Source organism: Callorhinchus milii, unplaced genomic scaffold, assembly GCF_018977255.1.
Source record: "Callorhinchus milii isolate IMCB2004 unplaced genomic scaffold, IMCB_Cmil_1.0 Scaffold3, whole genome shotgun sequence".
NCBI classification, from domain to species: Eukaryota; Metazoa; Chordata; class Chondrichthyes; order Chimaeriformes; family Callorhinchidae; genus Callorhinchus; species Callorhinchus milii.
The window spans coordinates 1,883,775-1,903,279 of record NW_024704744.1 but is presented as its reverse complement, the minus strand read 5'-3'; the positions used below and the strand labels follow the sequence as shown (position 1 = coordinate 1,903,279).

General features: G+C 47.9%; 1 protein-coding gene across 3 annotated transcripts in view; it reads right to left on the bottom strand.

The window, feature by feature from the left end:
• Positions 1 to 13,074: 13,074 nt before the first annotated feature.
• vta1 (vesicle (multivesicular body) trafficking 1) overlaps positions 13,075 to 19,505 on the bottom strand; it is an 83,848-nt gene continuing 77,417 nt past the window's right edge. For all 3 annotated transcript variants that reach the window (XM_042333415.1, XM_042333417.1, XM_042333416.1), the window contains one exon: positions 13,075 to 13,847. In XM_042333415.1, coding sequence (XP_042189349.1) covers positions 13,702 to 13,847 — 146 coding nt within the window. In that variant the 3' untranslated portion in view covers positions 13,075 to 13,701. The remainder of the gene's footprint in view (positions 13,848 to 19,505) is intronic.

The window sequence follows — 19,505 nt, the reverse complement described above, 5'->3', positions numbered from 1 at the left end:
TGAGGTGACAAAGGCGTGGACCAGGGTTTCAGCAGCGTGAGGGGTGAGGTAATGGCGTAGTCTGGCGATGTTCCGGAGGTGATGGAAGGCAGTGCCAGTTGTAGTGCGGATGTAAGGGAGAAAGGACAGCTCAGGGTCGAACAAAACGCCGAGGTTCCTGACTGGCTTTGAGAGGTGGAGAGTGCAGCCTTGGATGCTGATGGTGTCAGCGCCTGAGGTGCGGAGGCGCTGACGTGAGCCAATCAGGAGGGCCTCGGTTTTTCGCACGTTGAGCTGAAGAAAGTTGTCACGAGGTTGACAGTAACAAATAAATAAGTCATCAGATGGAAACATACATTTTGTGCTGAGTAATCCTTGCTTCCGGTTGGAGGGATGTCCAGTCACAAACGCGGAAGTCAAACCAGTTTTCCACCACCAACCCCATTGCTTCATTGATGATTCACTGCATTGCACAATAATGCTCAGCACTCGGCAGTCAATGTACTGCTTGTGCAATGTCAGTGGCGGCCCAGGTAGAAACTTGCTACACATTGGCTTCCCAGCCTGGGGCCGAGTCTGATCCATTCAGGGAACGTTCCACTCTGAGGCTGGTCGCACCTGAAGGAACCAGGTGGAGGTGCACAGAGCTCTGAGACGTTCTCCTGCGTGAAGGGCAGGCCCATAGCGTAATAATAATAATAATAATAATCTTTGCATTTGATATAGCGCTTTTCACGTCGGGAGGACGTCCCAAAGCGCTTCACAGAAGACACTGTCAAGTGAATTGACTGTATATTTGTGGGCGAACGCGGCAGCCAATTGCGCACAGCAATGTCCCACAAACCGTCGTAGATTGAAAATGACCGATTTATTATTGTTTTGGGTTTTGGAGGGATTATTAATAGGCTCTGTGTGGAGTAAGGAAACTTACCCAAGGTTTTGCCCTGACCTGTCTGGAATTGAACTCAGGTCTCTCACTTGCAAAGCGAGTGCCCTAACCACTGAGCTACAGGACTCCACAAGCGTAGTGTTTAGCCCGCTCGCCTTGCAATCGAGAGGACCCAGGCTGGTCCCTCAATTTGGTCACTCAGTCCACCACTGCTGTTCAAATCCCTTCACTCTCTGGCACCTCCCTACCTCTCCAACCTCCTCACTCCCCAATCCACCACCCAGAGCCTCCGCTCGACTGGCGCCAGCCTCCTGCTTGTCCCTCGCACCTCCCGCTCCTACACTCCAAAACTCTGGAACAGTCTCCCTCAATCCCTCTGCTTTGCCCAGAGACATTGCCCTGCGTGGAGAGCGCTATATAAGTGCAAGCTGTTGTTGTTGCTTTGCGCAATTGGCTGCTGCTTTTCATCCACGAGAGATGTTTACCTAGCGGTAAGTAAGAACCTGGTCGTTAATCGATTGGCGATCGCTTCCTGGGGGTAATAATGCCTGAAAAATAAATGGGGTCACTCAATCCACGACTGTTTGTGGGACACTGCTGTGCGCAATTGGCTGCCAAGTTTCACCCACAAAATACAGTCAATTCACTTGACAGTATTTTCTGTGAAGCGCTTTGAGACGTCTCAATGACGTGATAAGGCGCCGTATGAAATGCAAGGATTATTATATTTTATAAAGTTGTTGTTGGTGTTCGGTTGCTTGACTTTCGGTGAGTTCACAAGAGATTGAACAGCGATCCATAAAACTCAACGATGTGATAAGGCCCTATAAGAAATGTGAGGGTTATCAATATTATTATTCTCTCAGCAATTTCTCTGGCCCCTTCTTTCTCTCTCTCTCTGGCTTTTACTCATTCTCTCTGAGTCTCACAAGAGGACAACAGAGATTTAGATGAAGAAAACCCTTTGGCCCATCTGATCTCCTTCCTCCAGAACACCCACCCTACCGTCCCCCCATCACAGCATTTTTTAAACGAGTCCCAGTGTCCTGGCCTCAAGCAAACTTCCTGGTAACCCACATCCTCCCTCTGCTTTCACAGGCCCCAATGTGATTAGAGACCATCACAGAGGGTGAGCGGATCCTGACATCCTTTGCTGAACATGTCACCTTGGAGCCATTTCAGACTCCACTTAGGAGCAGAGTGGAGACCAGACCAGCGGCTGAGAGGAGCGTTCCAATGGAGGAGAACATAATAATGATCCTTGCATTTGATACAGCTTTGGGACATGTCAAAGTGCTTCACAGAACATTGCAAAGTGTAGTGACTGTGTATTTTGTGGGCACAAAGCGGCAGCCCAGTTCATGCCCAGCAGTGTCCCTTTTTTTAAGGGATTATTACCCCCGGAAAGCGATCCATCAAACGATTATCAACGAGGTTCCTACTTACTACTAGATAAGCAGAGGCGTGTGGAGTAAGGAAACTTGCCTAAGGGTTGGCCGTGCCCGGGAATCAAACCCGGGTCCTCTCGCTCGCAAGGCGAGCGCTCTAACCAAAACCCTACGGGACTCCACTTAATAATATCAGACGCAGCTCTGTGTGAGCTGTGTTGTACACTGTAGTTCTGAAGCCCTGGCATTGCCTTCAACTGAGCCCCTGAGTGCTGGACACATTGTGTTGATTAAGTTCATGTGTGGTGGGAGTGAGCTCAGCAACTCTGTACACATCAAAGTCAGGCAGCAGCTGTGACTGGTAAAGAGAGAAAGAGAGGGGGAACGAAAGATAGAGGGAGGGAAAGAGAGACAAAAGGAACGAAAGACTGAAGAGAGGGAGAGGGTTTGAAAGATGGAGGCAAGGGGAGGGAGGGAACGAAAGATAGAGAGGCAAAGCGAGAGAGAAGGAACGATAGATAAAGAGGAAAGAGAGAGGAGGAGGGAGAACCATAGAGAAAGAGAAAAGGTTTGAAAGATAGAGGGAAGGAGAGAGAGGGAACGAAAAATAGAGAGAGGGGGAAAGAGAGAGAGAGAGAGAGAGAGAGAAGGAACAAAAGACAGAGAGGGAGGGAAAGCGAGAGCGGGGAAGAACAAAAGATGGAGACAGGGAACAAAAGATAGAGAGACGTGAAAGAGAGAGGGAGGGAGAGAGAGGGAATGAAAGATAGAGAGGGAAAGAGAGAGAAATGTTTTTTGGTCAGCTGGATATCTGGCACATGTGGAAACCCAACACCAGGCTTAAGAGTCTCCAAACCAAGCTTCCCTTTGACCGTGCCTTCAGCTCCCCTCTCGACTCTCTACCCCCTCCTCGCTCCCTCCCTTCCCTCCCCTCACCCTGACCATTTCCCCCCAATGCTCGGGTCCTGACCCAACTGTCCAGCGCCTTGGGACGTCCTCCCGACGTGAAAGGCGCTCTATAAATGGAATCTTGTTGTTGTTGTTGAGAATTCCACGCATCCCATCTACACATAGAAATCCCAGAGAGAGATTGTTGGAATGGAATGTGCTCTCTCGCTGGAGGAATGCATCCTGTTTACCTAATTACAGAAAGTATTACATAGAGTCACATAGAATATACAGCACAGAAACCGGCCATTCGACCCAACTGGTCTATGCCGGTGTTTATGCTCCATATGAGCCTCCTCCAGCCCTTCCTCAACTAAGCCTTCAAGCAGAACCTTCTATTCCTGTCTCCCTCATGTACTTATCTGACTTCCCTTTAAATGCATCTATGCCATTCGCCTCAACTACTCCTTGTGGTGGCAAGTTCCACATTCCCGCCACTCTCTGGGTAAAGAAGTTTCTTCCGACTTCCCTGTTTGATTTAGGTGCAGGATGGCAAGAGCCAATGCTTGGGGACCCCAGAGTGTACGTTGGGGTAACTGCTGGAGTCTAACCAGCTAAACCCACATAGCTTGTCATTGATATCACTGTCTGGCTAATCTTTCCCACTGGTTGTCCAACTAGGACCACCCTACCCTTTAGGGCTTTGCCTTGCAGGGTTAACGGGAGCTGAGTGGGAGGATTCCCTGCCCCCAGTGACTGGTCTCTCCTTCCAGGACCTGCCGATGAGCCGGGCCGGGCTGTGCTGTCATCAGTAGTGCCCTGGAATACTGCGGACCCGTCTGGCTCAGGAACCGGACTACCGAGAGGAGAGAGAGAGAAAGAGAGAGAAGGAATGAAAGATATAGAGAGAGGGGAAAGGAAAGATAGAGGAAGGCAAAGAGGGAAAGGAAGATAGAGGGAGGGAGAGGAAAAAGGAATGAAAGATGGAGAAAGGGAAAGAGAAAAGGAATGGAAGATAGAGGGAGGGAGAGAGAGAGGGGGGAATGAAAGGTAGACAGAGGGAAAGAGAGAGAAGGAATGAAAGGGAGAGAAGGGGAAAACGAAAGATATAAATATATATATGGAGAGAGGGGAACGAAAGAGAGAGAGAGAAATAAAGAGAAAGAGTTGAAGAGGAATAACAACTTGAGAGAGTTCCAGAATTTCGGGGAAGAGCGGCTGAAGGAAGACAAAAAGAAAACACAAAAAAGCTAAAGAAAAGAGTATAGGAACAACACAGAGTGTTGGAAAGAGAAAGGAAAAGGTAGTAGAAAGACAGAAAGGAAGACAAGAGAAAGAAACAGAATGAGAAAGAAAGAGTGAAAGAGAGAGATAGAAAAAGAGTGCGGTACGAAGAGAAAGACACACAAAAAGAAGAGATAAATAGAAAGCGTGAGAGAGATCGTTAGAGAGAGAGAGAGAGAGAGAGAGAAGCGGAAAAAAGTGAGAGAGATAAGTGGGAGTAGGAAAGTGCATGAGATAGAGAGAACTTAAGATAAGACAGAAAAAGGAGCGGGAGAAAGGGAGCGAGAGAGAGAGAGAGAGTGTAGTCAAGTGTAGCGACTGTGTATTTTCCGGGCGGGCAGTTTGCGCACAGCGATGTGTCAACAAAGAGGCGAGGAAGCGAGGGGCTGATTTTATCTGGGGAGGGGGGAGGGGAGATGGTTGGCTGGGTCAGCAGGAAAAGATCCCCTCTCATTACCAACAGTGACGTCTCAATGACTCATCCAATCGAGTGGATAATGGTGCTCTGTAATCCAACTTCCAATGCACCCCCTCCCCCCCCCCCGCCCTCACACCCACACCTCTCTATTTAGGGGAGGATTCGGATAAGGGCTCTCTCTCTCTTTCTCACCACTCCTTTTCTCTATCCTTCATCCCTTTCTGTGCGCAATTGGCCGCCGCGTTCGCCCACAAATATACAGTCAATTCACTTTACAGTGTGTTCTGTGAAGCGCTTTGGGACGTCCTCCCGACGTGAAAAGCGCTATATCAAATGCAAGGATTATTATTATTATTATTATTATTATTTTCTCTCTCTCTCGCTCCTCTTTCTACACACACAGTGACCACAAAGTCGTGATATCATTACAATATCTAAGAAATGATATTTTGGTTTTTTTTAGATAATAGGGTCGATATCATGACTTTTCCTTTATATATCTTTCGTTTTCCCCTTCTCTAACTCTCCCTCCCTCCCTCCCTTCCTCCCTCTATCTTTCGTTCCTGCTCTCTCTCTATCTCGCTTTTTTCCTTGGATATTAGGAAATCGATCCACTGGCTGTTCATTTACCAGTTTCCCTCCTTCCCTTCCTCTGGTGTTGGATGACCTTCCTTCTTCCCATGAGTTTAGTTGCTCTCAGACGCTGATGTTGTAGGAACATCTGGTGCTGAAGGATCAGTGTTTAGCATCAATAATAATAATAATAATAATCCTTGCATTTGATATAGCGCTTTTCACGTCAGGAGGACGTCCCAAAGCGCTTCACAGAACACACTGTAAAGTGAATTGACTGTATATTTGTGGGCGAACGCGGCAGCCAATTGCGCACAGCAATGTCCCACAAACAGTCGTAGATTGAAAATGACCAATTTAATTATTGTTTTTTGGTTTTTTGGAGGGATTATTATTAGACTCTGTGTGGAGTAAGGAAACTTGCCCGAGGTTTCGCCCTCTGCCTGGAATTGAACTCAGGTCTCTCACCTGCAAAGCGAGTGCTCTAACCACTGAGCTACAGGACTCCGTGCTGAGATAACTGAGAGCCAGGGCACCTGCTGCCCAGATAAAGCCTCCATTCAATATCCTCTCTCCCTTAGCCTTCCATCCCCCCCCCCCCCCCCCCCCCTCTCTCTCTTTCTCTCTCTCTCTCCGCAAGCATTGTTTTCAGGCCCCAACCAAACATAGCCAACTCCTGCCTTGTCTCCAACAGTTCAATGTGCACTTTGAAACAGCGAAGTTATGCATGATAATAAATAATAATCCTTGCATTTGATATGGTGCCTTATCACGCGGTTGAGATGTAAAGTGCAGCGACTGCGGGCTTTGTGGGCGAAACGCGGCAGCCAATTGCGCACAGCAGCGTCCCCACAAACAGCCACGGAGTGAGTGACCAATTTTATTTTGGGGGAATTTGTTGGCCAGGACACTGTATCAAATGCAAGGATTATTATTAATGTGGATGCTGTAAAAAAAGGTAGAGACTGTATATTTTGTTGGCAAAACGCGGCAGGCCATTTGCACACAGCAGTGTCCCACAAAGAGCTACAAGGCAAAGGACTGGTTTTACGTGTCGGGTTTGTGTGCGTGTGTGGTGGGGGACGGTTCGGTTGGGAGAGAAGAGTGTGCGAGAGAAGGAAGGCTTAGGGGAACAGGACGAAGCAGAGTGCTCTTACACAGTGATCTGGCACAGGCATGTTGTGTTGGGCAGACTGAATGACTGTGCTGTGAGGTTGTTGTGTTCTGTGTGGTGTGCCACATATTGGTACATACCAGTGCCAAGAGCTGGAGTCTGCAGCCGCATAACGATCATGTTAGATTAGAAACAGCTTTGGTGTCAGCAGCGTGAAAAACGGTAGAATCGCTGAAATGTGGAGTCCTGCAACTCAGTGGTTAGAGCACTCGCATCGCATGCGATGACATTGAGGCTCGACTGTGCAAACGTCCTGGTTGTCGGCCTTCCCAACTCCTCCCTCCACAGACAGCAGATAATCCAGAACTCTGCAGCCCGTGTCCTCTCCCGCACCAAACTCCGTGATCCCATCTCTCCCATTCTCGCCCGACTCCATTGGCTCCCTATCCTTCAGAGGATCCGGTTCAAGATCCTGGTCCTCAACTACAAAGCCCTCCATGGCCTCACCCCACCCTAACTCTGCGACCTCCTAACCCCCTACCAACCCACCTGCTCCCTCCGCTCAGCCGGCTCTGGCCTGCACCACGTCCCCCAACCCACCCGCCCCACCATTGGCGGGAGAGCCTTAAGCCACTCTGCCCCCAACCTCTGGAATTCCATCCCCCAGTCACTCCGCCTCACCCCCTCCTTAGCCTCCTTCAAGTCCCGCCTCAAAACCCTCCTCTTCGACCATGTCATCGGTCACACCCTTCCCCTCCCCTCACTTCTCCCCCCCGACCCCAGCTCGGGTCTGAAATGCTGTACACTGTCCAGCGCCTTGGGACGCCCCCCTGACATGAAAGGCGCTATACAAATGTAATCTTGTTGTTGCTGTTGTTGAGAGACCTGGGTTCGATTATCGTGCGGGTGAAACCTTAGGCAGGTTTCCTTAATTCCCCACGTCTCTGTTTACCTGGCAGTAAGTAGGAACCCGGTTGGTTGTTAGTCGATTGGCGGATCGCTTTCCAGGAGCAATAATCCCTCCAAAATAAGTAATTAATAAAATTTGGTCACTCAATCCTTGACTGTTTGTGGGGACGCTGCTGTGCACAATTTGCTGCCGCGTTTCGTCCACAAAATATACAGTGAATTTCCCTTAAAGTATATTCTACGATGGGCTTTGAGATCTCGCAGACATGATAAAGTGTGATATCAAATGCAAGGGTTATTATTACTATCATCAAGAAGTATTTGAGGAGTATTATTATGGTCTTGAAACGGGTTTTGAACTGTAACCTATTGGCCCCGTCAAATCCAGTTAGGATTGTATCAGGAAGGGGAGAAAGTAGGAGCGTTAAGTGCAGAGGCTCAGAGGAGGAATTTTATAGCACCGAAAGATAGGCATTTCCAGCTTAGAGGGAGATCATCAAGTCCTTTATATCCGTGTGACGGTCTCTAGTCCGGCTCCTGAGCCAAGCAGGTCCAGGGCATTATTCCTAGCCCTGCTTGTCAGGCTTCCCAGCTTCTCCCTCCACAAGCTGCAGACCGTCCAGCACTGTCCCAGCTGCTTCCTCCGGTCAGCAGACACCGGCCTGTTTTGTGCCCCACCTCCCCCACCACCTCCAATTTGCTCCCGTAGCCGGGTGAACATTCAGACATTTTGTTCCTGTTCTCAGGAACTCCGTCTGCCCGGCCCACTCTCTCGCCATCTGTGTTGGGGTAACTGCTGGAGTCGAACCAGCTCAAACCATACAGCTTGCCGTTGATATCACTGTCTGGCCAGCTTTCCCGCTGCTTGTCCAGTTAGGACCATCCTACCCCATTAGGGCTTTGGTCTGCAGGGATAACAGGAGCTGAGCGGGATGATTCCCTGCCCCCAGTGACTGGTCTGCCAGGCCGGGCTGTGCTGTCATCAGCAATGCCCTGGACCTGCTTGGCTCAGGAGCCGGACTAGAGACCGTCACCGAGGTCTGGCTGAATTCCGCGATTCCGTTGCCAAACATGTCACCTTGGAGACAGTTCAACTTCAAGGAGACCCCACTTACCAACTCCCTTCCTCCCTCACCACCCCCTCGCCGCCCGAAGATAGTAAAAAGAGATTAAACTGGTAAACTTTAAATTCTCGTAGCATTGCTCAAGTTATTACTTATAATAGGTTTCCGGATGTTTCCTTTCAGTGTTTTATGACCTCGTGCCAGGACCAGACTTGGGGGTGACGTCATCATTCGTGTTTCCCCCATTAAAAAAATTCCTTTCAACCAGAGCAACAAACACAGAGGCTCAAAGCTTCGTCCAGTCAGCCTGGCTCTCTCACCTCTGAGACAGAAGGTTGTGGGTTCAAGCCCCACCTCAGGACTTTGAACTCACACAGTTGGCCCTGACACTTCAATGCGGTGCTGGGGATGTGTTTCATTGTAGAAGGTATCTTCCTTTGGATAATTGAGTCCTGTAGTTTATTGGTTAGAGCACTTGCTCTAATCTGCTCTTAGAGAGGACCCGGGTTTGCTTCCCTGACAGGGTGAAACCTTTGGCAAGTTTCCTTACTCCATACGTTTGGACCGTAGGAAGGAACCCGGCTGTTAATCAATCGACGGATCTCTTTCTGGGAGTAATAATCCCTTCAAAAAAAATAATCATAACGATTGTTTGTGGGAAGTTGCTGTGCGCAATTGGTTGCTGTGTTTCGCCCACCAAATACAGTCCATTCACTTTACAGTATATTCTGTGAAGTGCTTCGAGACGTCTCGAAGATGTAACAAAGCGCTATATCAAATGCAAGGATTATTATTATTAAGATGTTAAATCAAGGTCCCATCTACCTGTCCAGGTGGATTTTAAAGATCCCAGGGCGCTATTTGAAAAGAGAAAGGAGGTTCTCTCCCCCAGGGTCCTGCCAACAGTCCCCCCAAATTGGTCAGTCACTCCATACCTGTTTGTGGGAACAAGCAACATGCAAAAACAGTAAACAAAATGTGACACTACTTACTGTGATGTGTTTCAAGAGACTTCAACATTACAAGTGACAGGAAAAGCTCTTCACTCTCACAGCACCTCTTCAATGTATAGGTCGCTCTTCATTCCCTTGTAGACCTTTCACTGTAAGGATCGCTCTTCAATCTCTCAAGGATAATAATAATAATTCTCACAATAATAATAATAATCCTTGTGTTTGATTTAGCGCCTTGTCGCATTGGAAGGACGTCTCAATCTATTTCACTGGATATAACAATAATCCTTGCATTTGATATAATGCCTTGTCGTGTCGTTGAGACATCTCAAAGCGCTTCACAGGATATACTGTAAAATGTAGTGACAGTATATTTTGTGGGCAAACGTGGCAGTCAATTTGCACAGAGCAATACCTCATAAACAGTCATGAAGTGAGTGACTGATTTTATCTGGGGATTGCTGGCCAGGACGCCCGGGAGAGAAAAACTCTCTTCACTTTTCCGATAGCGCTATGGGATCTTTAACATCCACCTGAACAGGCACACACGGGATCTCGGTTTAACATTACATCCGAAGGACGGCATCTCCGACAATGCAGAGCCTGGAGTATGTGTTCCAAGTCCCAGCTCAGAGTTTGAACCCACAACCTTCTGACTCAGGGGTGAGAATGCTACCAACTGAGCCACTCTATGACAATTTTAAGTGGACGTGAAAGATCCCACAGCACTACTGCAAAAGACAATAATATATATATATACATTGACTTGCATTTATACAGCAAATAACCAGGTCAGACACTGAGGGAGGTTGGTGGGAGGTGACCAGAGGTGCAATCGAAGAGGTAGCTTTTAGAGCCGGATTTAAGAACAGATAGAGAGGGGTCGAGATGGAGAGGTAGAGAGAGGCCCAAAGCAGGATGGTAGAAGGCGAACAAAAAGAATCTGTCTTTTTTCACCTAGCAAATTACTATGTTCTCAAGTCTCTCTGAGTGTCATGGCCAATAATCCAGGTGGACTAATGTGGGACCTCGCAGAGAGCAAGATGGATGCCACGCTCCCTACAAGAGCGCAATCACGCACAAAAGCATCTTTAAGACAATTCTGGTTCATCAGCGGAATGAAACACGTGAGTCCTTCCTTTTAACAGTGACACACGATTTTCTGGGAGTAACTTCCAGCGAGTGCCACAGCCTCATGTTTGGTAATGATTAAGTTATACCAGTCAAGCTGCCAAGAGAAGCACCATCTTCATGACACACTCTCTCCTAACACATCTCACACACTGTGTGGTTCCCCACTCAGTTTTATTGTTAAAACAAATTGATTTCTCTCCCGAGGCCAGGAATTCTTCCCTCCTTGTCTCGTCTGAGACACCATTTTCTCTCTCAATGTTAAGTCGGCACCAAGGACTGTGCAAAAGCCGGGCGGAGGTGAGCGTAGGCACGGTCGAAAAGGTCTTCAGGCGCGATCTGAAGATGGGGAAGGAGGGGACTAGGCGGAGGGATAGAGGCCACGCAATTATTAGAGATGGCTTCCAAAATGAAGGTCGCGTTTAAGAATTTTCCACGGTATTAATATTATTCCTTGTATCTGATAAAGTATCTTATCACGTCATCGAGACGTCTCAAAACACTTGGCAGGATTTTACTGTGAAGTTTAGTGACTGTGTATTTTGTGGGCGAACATCTCACCCGACAACAATAATAAATAATCCTTGCATTGGATTTGGTGTCTTATCACGTCGCTGAGATGTCTCAAAGCGCTTCACAGAATATATACTGTAAAGTGGATTGACTGTGTATTTTGTGGATGAAACGAGGCAGCAAATTATGCACAGAAGCCAATCGACTAACAGCTGGATTCCTACTTACCGTGAGGTAAACAGAGGCTGTGGAGTGAGAAAACTTACCTAAGGTTTCGCTCTGCCCGAGAATCGAACCCAGGTCCTCTCGCTTGCGAAGCGAGTGCTCAATGATCCCCAGTGCTAAGAGGAATGAGTGATGATAATCATCCTTGTATTTGATACAGCGCCTTTCACATCAGGTTGTCCCAAAGCACTTTCACAGAATACTGTAAAGTGTAGTGACTGTGTGTTCTGTGGCAGTCGATTTCAAGCGCAGCAATGTTGCACAAAAAGCCATGGAGTGAGTGACCTGATTTATTTTCGGGGATTATAGGGTGATTAGATGACCTCAAAAGGGAACATTTCTGTTCAACCCGTTATTTAAGACATTAAATTGGATTGGGAAAGTAAACCAAGAAAAAACAAGTTACATTTACACAGTGCCTTTCACATCAGGATGACGTCCCAAGCCACTGGACAATCTGGGGGTTGGGATCAGGAGGAATGGAGGGCATGGAGGGTAGGGGTAGGAGGGTGACCAAAGGCATGGTCGAAGAGGAAGGTCTTGAGACGGGTCTTGAAGGAGGCAAGTGAGGGGGCAAGACGGAGGGACTGTGGGGATGAAGTTCCAGAGGGTGGGAGAAGAGACTGAAGGCCCACCCGCAATTAATTAATTAAAGTATATATATATATCTTGACGTGGATCCACTGGGGGACAAGGAGCCTTAGTTTAGTGCCTCGGTCAAAGGCATTTGGGTCGCTGATGGAACTATCACGGGTATGAATTGGTTTAGACGTCTGTTGGTCTACAGTTGGCAGAAACAAACTCATCTCAACTCACGGGAATAACAGGAGGCAGGCAGGCTAGGCACTGCAGGGGGCTGTGCCCGTACATCAACACAGGACAATAAAAAGGTGAATCATATATGCATTTTATTTCTGATCAGTCGCTTCAATCATTGCAAGCAAACGCAAAACTTCACGTGAGGCGCTTTGTGGCAGCAACAACTGAGGCTGTTTATTCAGAGGGTCGGGGGGAGTGGTGGGGGGGGGGAGGAGAGAAAAGAGAAAGAGAGAGAGAGAGTGTGGGGAAGGGATGATATTTCAGCCACATTATTCACTTTGTTCGTCAAAGACCTCGCCTCACCTCTCCTTGCACCCACAAAATAAACATTGCTTTTTTTATTCTAACAGCTTATATCTGGGGGGAGGAGGGAAATGAGGGGGAAAAGAAGGCAGGGAGGGAGAAACAGTGCCAATTTACTTCGCCTCAATTCAAAGATAGAATCAGGATGAGGTTCGCTTGCTATGAGCATCGCATAAATAACTAGGTTTAAAGCCACACTACCTCCGCAACGTGATTGTTAGTTGAAATTATTGAGAGGGAGAGGTAATGCTTTGAGAAGCGTATAGGAAGTGGGCGGGGGGGGGGAGAGATGGGGAGTGTTGTAGGAAAGGGAGAAGAGGGACTGTGCTCAGTGGTCTCGAAGCTGTGAAACCACCCAGCCCCCCGTCACCCCCCCCCCCCCCAACGTAAGTAGGTGGGATTTTTTTTGGCCTGCAATGAAAGAAAACGGGCGCGAGGGCTTGGCCAACACGGCAAGTGAGCACCGAGTGAGTGACCGTGCCCCATGGCAACCTCAATGTGCGCTGTTAGGGGAGAGGAACTAATTTCTATTCAGAGAGATCAACAGCAAAAGCAGCAGAACTGCCCATGGTTCCCATATGGGCACCATTGGTTACTGTCTAATTCAATACAGCAACTTCAGTGTTAGGCTGTGAAAACCAAAGCTTTAATACCCACCCTGACCCCCCACCCCGCCACACGCAACCCGCCATCACTGCTACTCATTCCTCTACTGTCCCGCATCCCAACCTCCCCACCCCCACTGCTTCCCCTCCGCGTGATCTCCCAGGTCAGCCAAATCACACCTCTCTCCTTTTCGGCCTCAGAATGCTATTTCTCATGTAGTGTGCTACCGTAGAGAGGAGATGTGTTAAGACAGCCGGACGCTGACTCCCCATACCTTCTCCCTGCACCCACAAGCCACTCACACGCTACCTCCCACCCCCCACCCATAGACACAGATTCCCCCACCCCCCAAATATCTCTGCATCACCCACTCCATCACCACACCCAGACCCCACCCAAAAAAATAGATGTCCTCACACACGCAACCCAACACCGACTGATAAAACACCCACCGCACCTAGAGATACCCATCCTTCAAACACACATACACACACACACGTGTGCACACAGACGCACACTGTTGGCCTACTCCTGAGTCAGGTCAGGGCAGGGCAGGTTAGAACAGGGCCAGGCCGGTTAGTTAGTTGTTGGAGCCAGCGGGGATGGTGGTGGCTGTGGTACAGTGCGGGGCCAGTGACACTGGACTCATTCCCTGCCCATGGTTAGCAGCTTGAGTGCTTTCTGGAGGTTCTGCACGGCTGTGTTCACATCCTCGTACTGTAGGGCGCTGCCCGCAAATTTGCAGTATTTCTGAGCCCTGGTGAAATCCTCTGCTGTCAGCCGCACGTCACCTACGGGGACAGAAATTTCAACAACTGGTTATCAGCCAACAAGCCTCAGCCTGGCTTACTCAGTCACACTCTCACCTTTTGCTCAGCCGGGTGTCTGACACATGCGGAAACCCATCACCGTTGCTTAAGCGTCTCCAAACCAAGCCGAGAATTCCATCCATCCCACCTACACATGGAAATCCCAGACATAGATTGTTGGCATGCAATGTGCATTCTCTCCCTGGAGGGACGCACCCTGCTTCCCCAATTCCAGGAAGTATTAGGCACAGGTTGGCAAGAGCCAAGGCCTGGGGGGCCCAGAGGGTGTGTTGGGGTAACTACAGCTAAAACCACATAGCTTGTCATTGAGAGCCCTGTCTGGCAAGCTTTCTCGCTGCTTGCCCAGCTAGGACCTCCCTACCCGATACAGTGAGTGGGTGGGATGTGTGCGCGTATGTTGAAAAAAAATCTCCTAACCTCTCCCTTTCTATTGTTGGTGTTGATAATAATAAACTTCATATTTAATAATCTTTTCATGTCAGGAAAAAGTCTCAAAGTGCAGCCAACTTGGAATGTCCCACAAATGATAAATTTTACTTTTTACTGGATTGTTGGCCAGGACGCCAAGAGAGAAAAACTTCTCTTTTCCAATAGTGTCCTGGAATCTTTTATCTAAACAGACATAGATGGGACCTCAGCTCAATGTCTTATCTGAAGGATGGCACCTCCGACAATGCATCACTGAACCGGAGTGTCAGCTTGGACTATACGAGTTCCAAATTTGAATTGGGACTTGAACCCACAACCTTCTGACTCAGAGGAGAGAGTGCTACCGACTGAACCAGGCTGACACACGCTACTGATAAACTTAAATCAATGTTCCCCAATTACCAACTCACCGACCAGTGGAAATTAATGCTGTTTGTGGGAATTGCCTGCCATGTTCGGCCACATATGCACAGTCACTACACTTTACAGTGAATCCTGCGAAGCAGACTGAGACATTTGAACGACATGATAAGGCGCTATATCAAATACAAGGATTATTATTAATATTACTGGTAATTACAGTCTAGTACAGTGTAAGTAAACATAGCTGTTTTGTGCCAGTAAGTTCCCACTAACAGTCTTAAGATGATTGACTGATTAATAATAATAACAATCCTTGCATTTGTTACAGCGCCTTATCACATCGTCGAGACAACTCAAAGCGCTTCACAGAGTTCATTGTAAACTGAATTAACTGCGTACTTTGTGGGTGAAACGCGGCAGCCAATTGCGCATAGCAGCGTCCCCCAAACAGTTGTGGATTGCGTGACCGCATTTTTGTTTGAGGGATTATTAGCCTGGAAAGCGATCCGCCAATCGACGAACAACTGGGTTGTAATACAAAGCCCCGTCTCAAGTCACGGTTAAGCTTGCACTTTGTAACAATTCTGAGAAAGCTACTATATTCAATCCCATTATTGTTCCCAAACACGGGGTATAACATTACATGCCCTGACCTAATAAAAGGCAGCGCTTAAATCCTCCTTATGAGAGTCAGATTACTGCACTGATCTGCCTCCAAGAGGGTTAAAGCTTCCGCCTTGGCTTCTCAGCTGCTGCCAAAAAAANCCCGTCAGAAAAAAGTAGGAATTGCAGCGTAACTGTAGTGCTTCAGAACATAAGAATTGCTGGACGAAAGAAGACCAAGATCCATCCAGTTCACCGTCCATCATCCTGGCAGCCGCTTGCACATATCATGTCCCAAACTATATGTTATGAGATATTATTGTGCAGGATTATCATTCAGCCCACGTGGAACCATCGCTCAATGGGAAGGGATGTGTGCCTGAGCTGTAGGCAGGAAGATGGTGGCAATGCTGAGCTGTGTTACCTACCGGGAAGCTCACAGGGAGTTCCTGGTACCTGCCATCCACCGAGTGAGGCTCAAACCTATACTTGTTGGATGTCAAATGACCAACTAGTGACTGTGCTCTGGGGGTGGGGAGGGAAGTGGGGTCTCCTTGGAGGCAATTTTTGGTCTCACGATTGGGGAAACCCATTACCATGCTTAAGAATATCCAAACCATAGAGTTCCACATTGGCTCAGTGGTAGCGCTCTCAACTCTGACTCCCAAGGTTGTGGGTTCAAGCCCCACGTTGGGACTCACATCGTCTAAGCTGGCTCCCCAATGTAGTGCTGGGGGTGTGTTGCATTGTCGGAGGTGCCATCCTTTGGATGAGAGGTTAAACCTAGGTCCTGTCTGCCTGTCAGTAACCAGGGGGATCTAAAAGAGAATTTAGGCAGAACTATTTCACACAGAGGGTAGTGAAATTGTGGAACTCGCTGTCTGAAGTGGTGGTTGAATTAGATAGTGTAGATGTATTCAAGAGGAAGCTGGACCTTCACATGAGGGAAAGAGGAATAGAAGGGTGTGGGAGGGAGTAAGGAATGGGTGGAGCATAAACACCGGCAGGGACTGGTTGGAGTGAGTGGCCTGTTTCCACGCTGTACATTCTTTGTAAATCTTTGCAACCCTCGCCACTAACTACGTAGCAGAGATAAGCTGTTGTACAGCGCAGGTGATCTCTGGCCCATACACAGACTCTGGAAACCACAGGGGTCAAGTGGCCTGAGTTTGATACTGAGACCGCATCACAGAGCTGGGAAACAGCCTGCGGTTACACAACCATCCACCCCCGCACGAAGACCACACATACTGGGCTTCCGGCCAAATCAGATTATTACCCTCCACACCGCAGCATACTAGAGCAGGCTTTCCTAAGCGAAACCTGTCTTCATCTTTGAACAAAACACAAAATACTGCAGATGCTGGAAATCTGAAACAAGAACAGAGAGAGCTGGGAAACCTCAGCAGATCAGGCAGCATCTATGGAGAGAGGAAAGTGAGTCAACGTTTCGGGTCCAAGACGAAGGATCGTACGAAGGGCCGCGGATCAGAAACGTTAACTCACTTTCCTTTCTCCATAGACGCTGCCTGATCTGCTGAGGTTTCCCAGCTCTCTCTGTTTTTGTTTCATGCCTTCATCTTTTATTTGTTAAAATAACTTCTGTGGCTTAAAGGTTCAAAACCTTCACCCCAATCCGTCAAGCTGAAATCTGATCTCAAAGCAACTCAATGCTGTTTGCTCAAAATGTGTATTTTGTTGGTTTATAACTGCAGTTTATTAGTATCTGCTGTGCGCAATTGGCTGCCACGTTTCACCCACAAAATACAGACAATCCACCGAGCAGTAAGTAGTCGATTGCAGATTGCTTTCCGAGGCTATTAATACTATGAGGAAAAAGGCAGGTAAATGGGACTGAAAGGATTGCTCTTAAAAAGAACCGGCACAGATATGATGGACCGAATGGCCTTCTGCCATGCTGTAAATTTCTATGGTTCTAAAAACAAAGGCCCATTCCGACTTAAAAATGGCACAACAATAATATAGAGCCCTTCCTGCGAAAACCTTCAGTGGTGATCTAATAGGGGGGAAGGAGGGGGCAGGTTGGGAGGGATTGGGGGAGAGAGAGTTCCAAAGCAAAATTCTTTAACCAGCCTTAATTTGGTAGCCAGTTTCTTTCCAGGAGTTGTGGAAAAATGGATTCTATGTTAAGGCAGGATTTAGTAATTTTTCCACAATCCACCTTAAATATCAAAGACAAGGACGGTCTCAAGGTTAAGACTATGAGAAATTTCAGGCCTTGGTATAGTTGAATGAAGGAGGGCCTGGGGTGGGAGGAGGGTAGAGAGTGGGAGAGAAACCCACTTGTTTGATATCTAAGACTCTTTTGTGTTGAACCCACTTTGTGCACAAAGGCAACGGCAGATGATTTTTGGGGGGTTTGATTTGTTCTGTTGTTGGGACAGTGGCCAAACTCTATGGAAAAGCAGAAGCGAGAGAAGTAGAGAGAATTAGCCTGAGACTGAGTCACTGTTGATTGCCCAGTGAGGAGGTTGGGCTCCAAAAAGGATGCTTTGGTGCGATAAAATGGATGCTCTGTAGTTCTGATCGGCATGAAGTTTAAAAACAACCCTTGGACTTTATAACTCTCACACACCCCACAGCTCCGGCTGTCCTGGAGCAGAGAAACTGTGTATTTTTAGCGTTCCTTTCCGGGCTGGTTGAAAATTATTAATATCAAGCCGTGTCTCTGATAAGCGCTCCAAGACGTGAAGGGCACTAGATAATAATATTAATCCTTGCATTTTATACAGTGCCTTCTCATGTCGTTAAGACGTCTCAAAGCGCTTCACAGTATATACTGTAAAGTGGATTGACTGAATTTTGTGAGCGAAATGCGGCAGCCAATTGCACAAAGCAGTGTCCCACAAACGGTCACTGGAATGAGCGACTGATTTTATTTAAGGGATTGTTGCCCAGGACACCAGGAGAGAGAAACTCCCTTCTCTTGTCAAACAGCGCCCCAGGATCTTTAACATCCACCTGAACAGGCAGACGGGACCTCGGTTTAACATCACACGACGGAAATTTGTTTCATCAGATCAGATTCCTCAATGCGTGCTGTAAATCAGAGTACTTGTGCAATCGTCATCCATCAAACGGAACTGGATAAATACATGAGGATCAATAATACTGAAGATCGGGGGAATGGCATTAGAGAGCTCCAGTGGGGGAGTGAGCACCAGCACTGACACGATCAATGGGTGTTTTAATGCCTAATGACTGTGGATGAATGAGCACTTTCTGGTCTGGACTGGGGAGGGATGGAGATGATGGGGGGCGAGGGGGGCGCTGGAAAAAGTGGAACAAGACAAGGGACAAGAAGCAAGGACATTGTGTTGCGTCATCAGCTGAAATGATCTTTTGCTGTAAAGTTTCTGGATGTTAGAAAGTGGGACTCGAGGACTGCACAGACATTCTTTGTGCTCTGCATTAGCCACCCAGCAGAATTATACTATTGTGCTGCAAGCCTAAAGCTAAAGCAGTGAACACCAGCAACACCGTGGGTGCCTCTGGTGCAGATCTTGTGTTAAAGGGACATCACTGAGCCCACAAAATCCCCTCTCGTCTTAGTCTCAAAACCATCACTTCCAAGTTAAGACTGGAACAAGTCTGGAGGGAATTCTTCAAATGAGTCTTAATTTGAACGCCATTTACGTATTATAATAATGATAATAATCATAAAAATAATAATAATAATAATCCCAGCATTTGATAGAGTGCCTTTCTTAGGATGTCCTCCCGACGTGAAAGGTGCTATACAAATGTAATTGGTTGCTTTTGCTTTATCACGTATTCGAGACGTCTCAAAGCACTTTTATAGGATAATAATAATCCTTGCATTTGATATTGTTGCTTATAATGTCATCAACAACAACAACAAGATTCCATTTATTGAGCGCCTTTCACGTCGGGAGGACGTCCCAAGGCACTGTAAAGTTGGGTCAGGACCCGAGCAGGGGGGAAAATGGTCAGGCTGAGGGGAGGGGAGGGAGCGAGGAGGGGGTAGAGAGTCGAGAGGGGAGCTGAAGGCACAGTCAAAGAGAAAGGTCTTGAGACCGGCCTTGAAGGAGGAAAGGGAGGAAGCGGCGAAGGCACTGGGGGATAGAGTTCCAGAGCCTCGGGGCTGAGCGGCTGAAGGCCCGGCCACCGATAGTAGGGCGGTTGGGGCGGGGGATGTGGAGCAGACCGGAGCCAGAGGAACGGAGGGTACGGGCAGGTAGG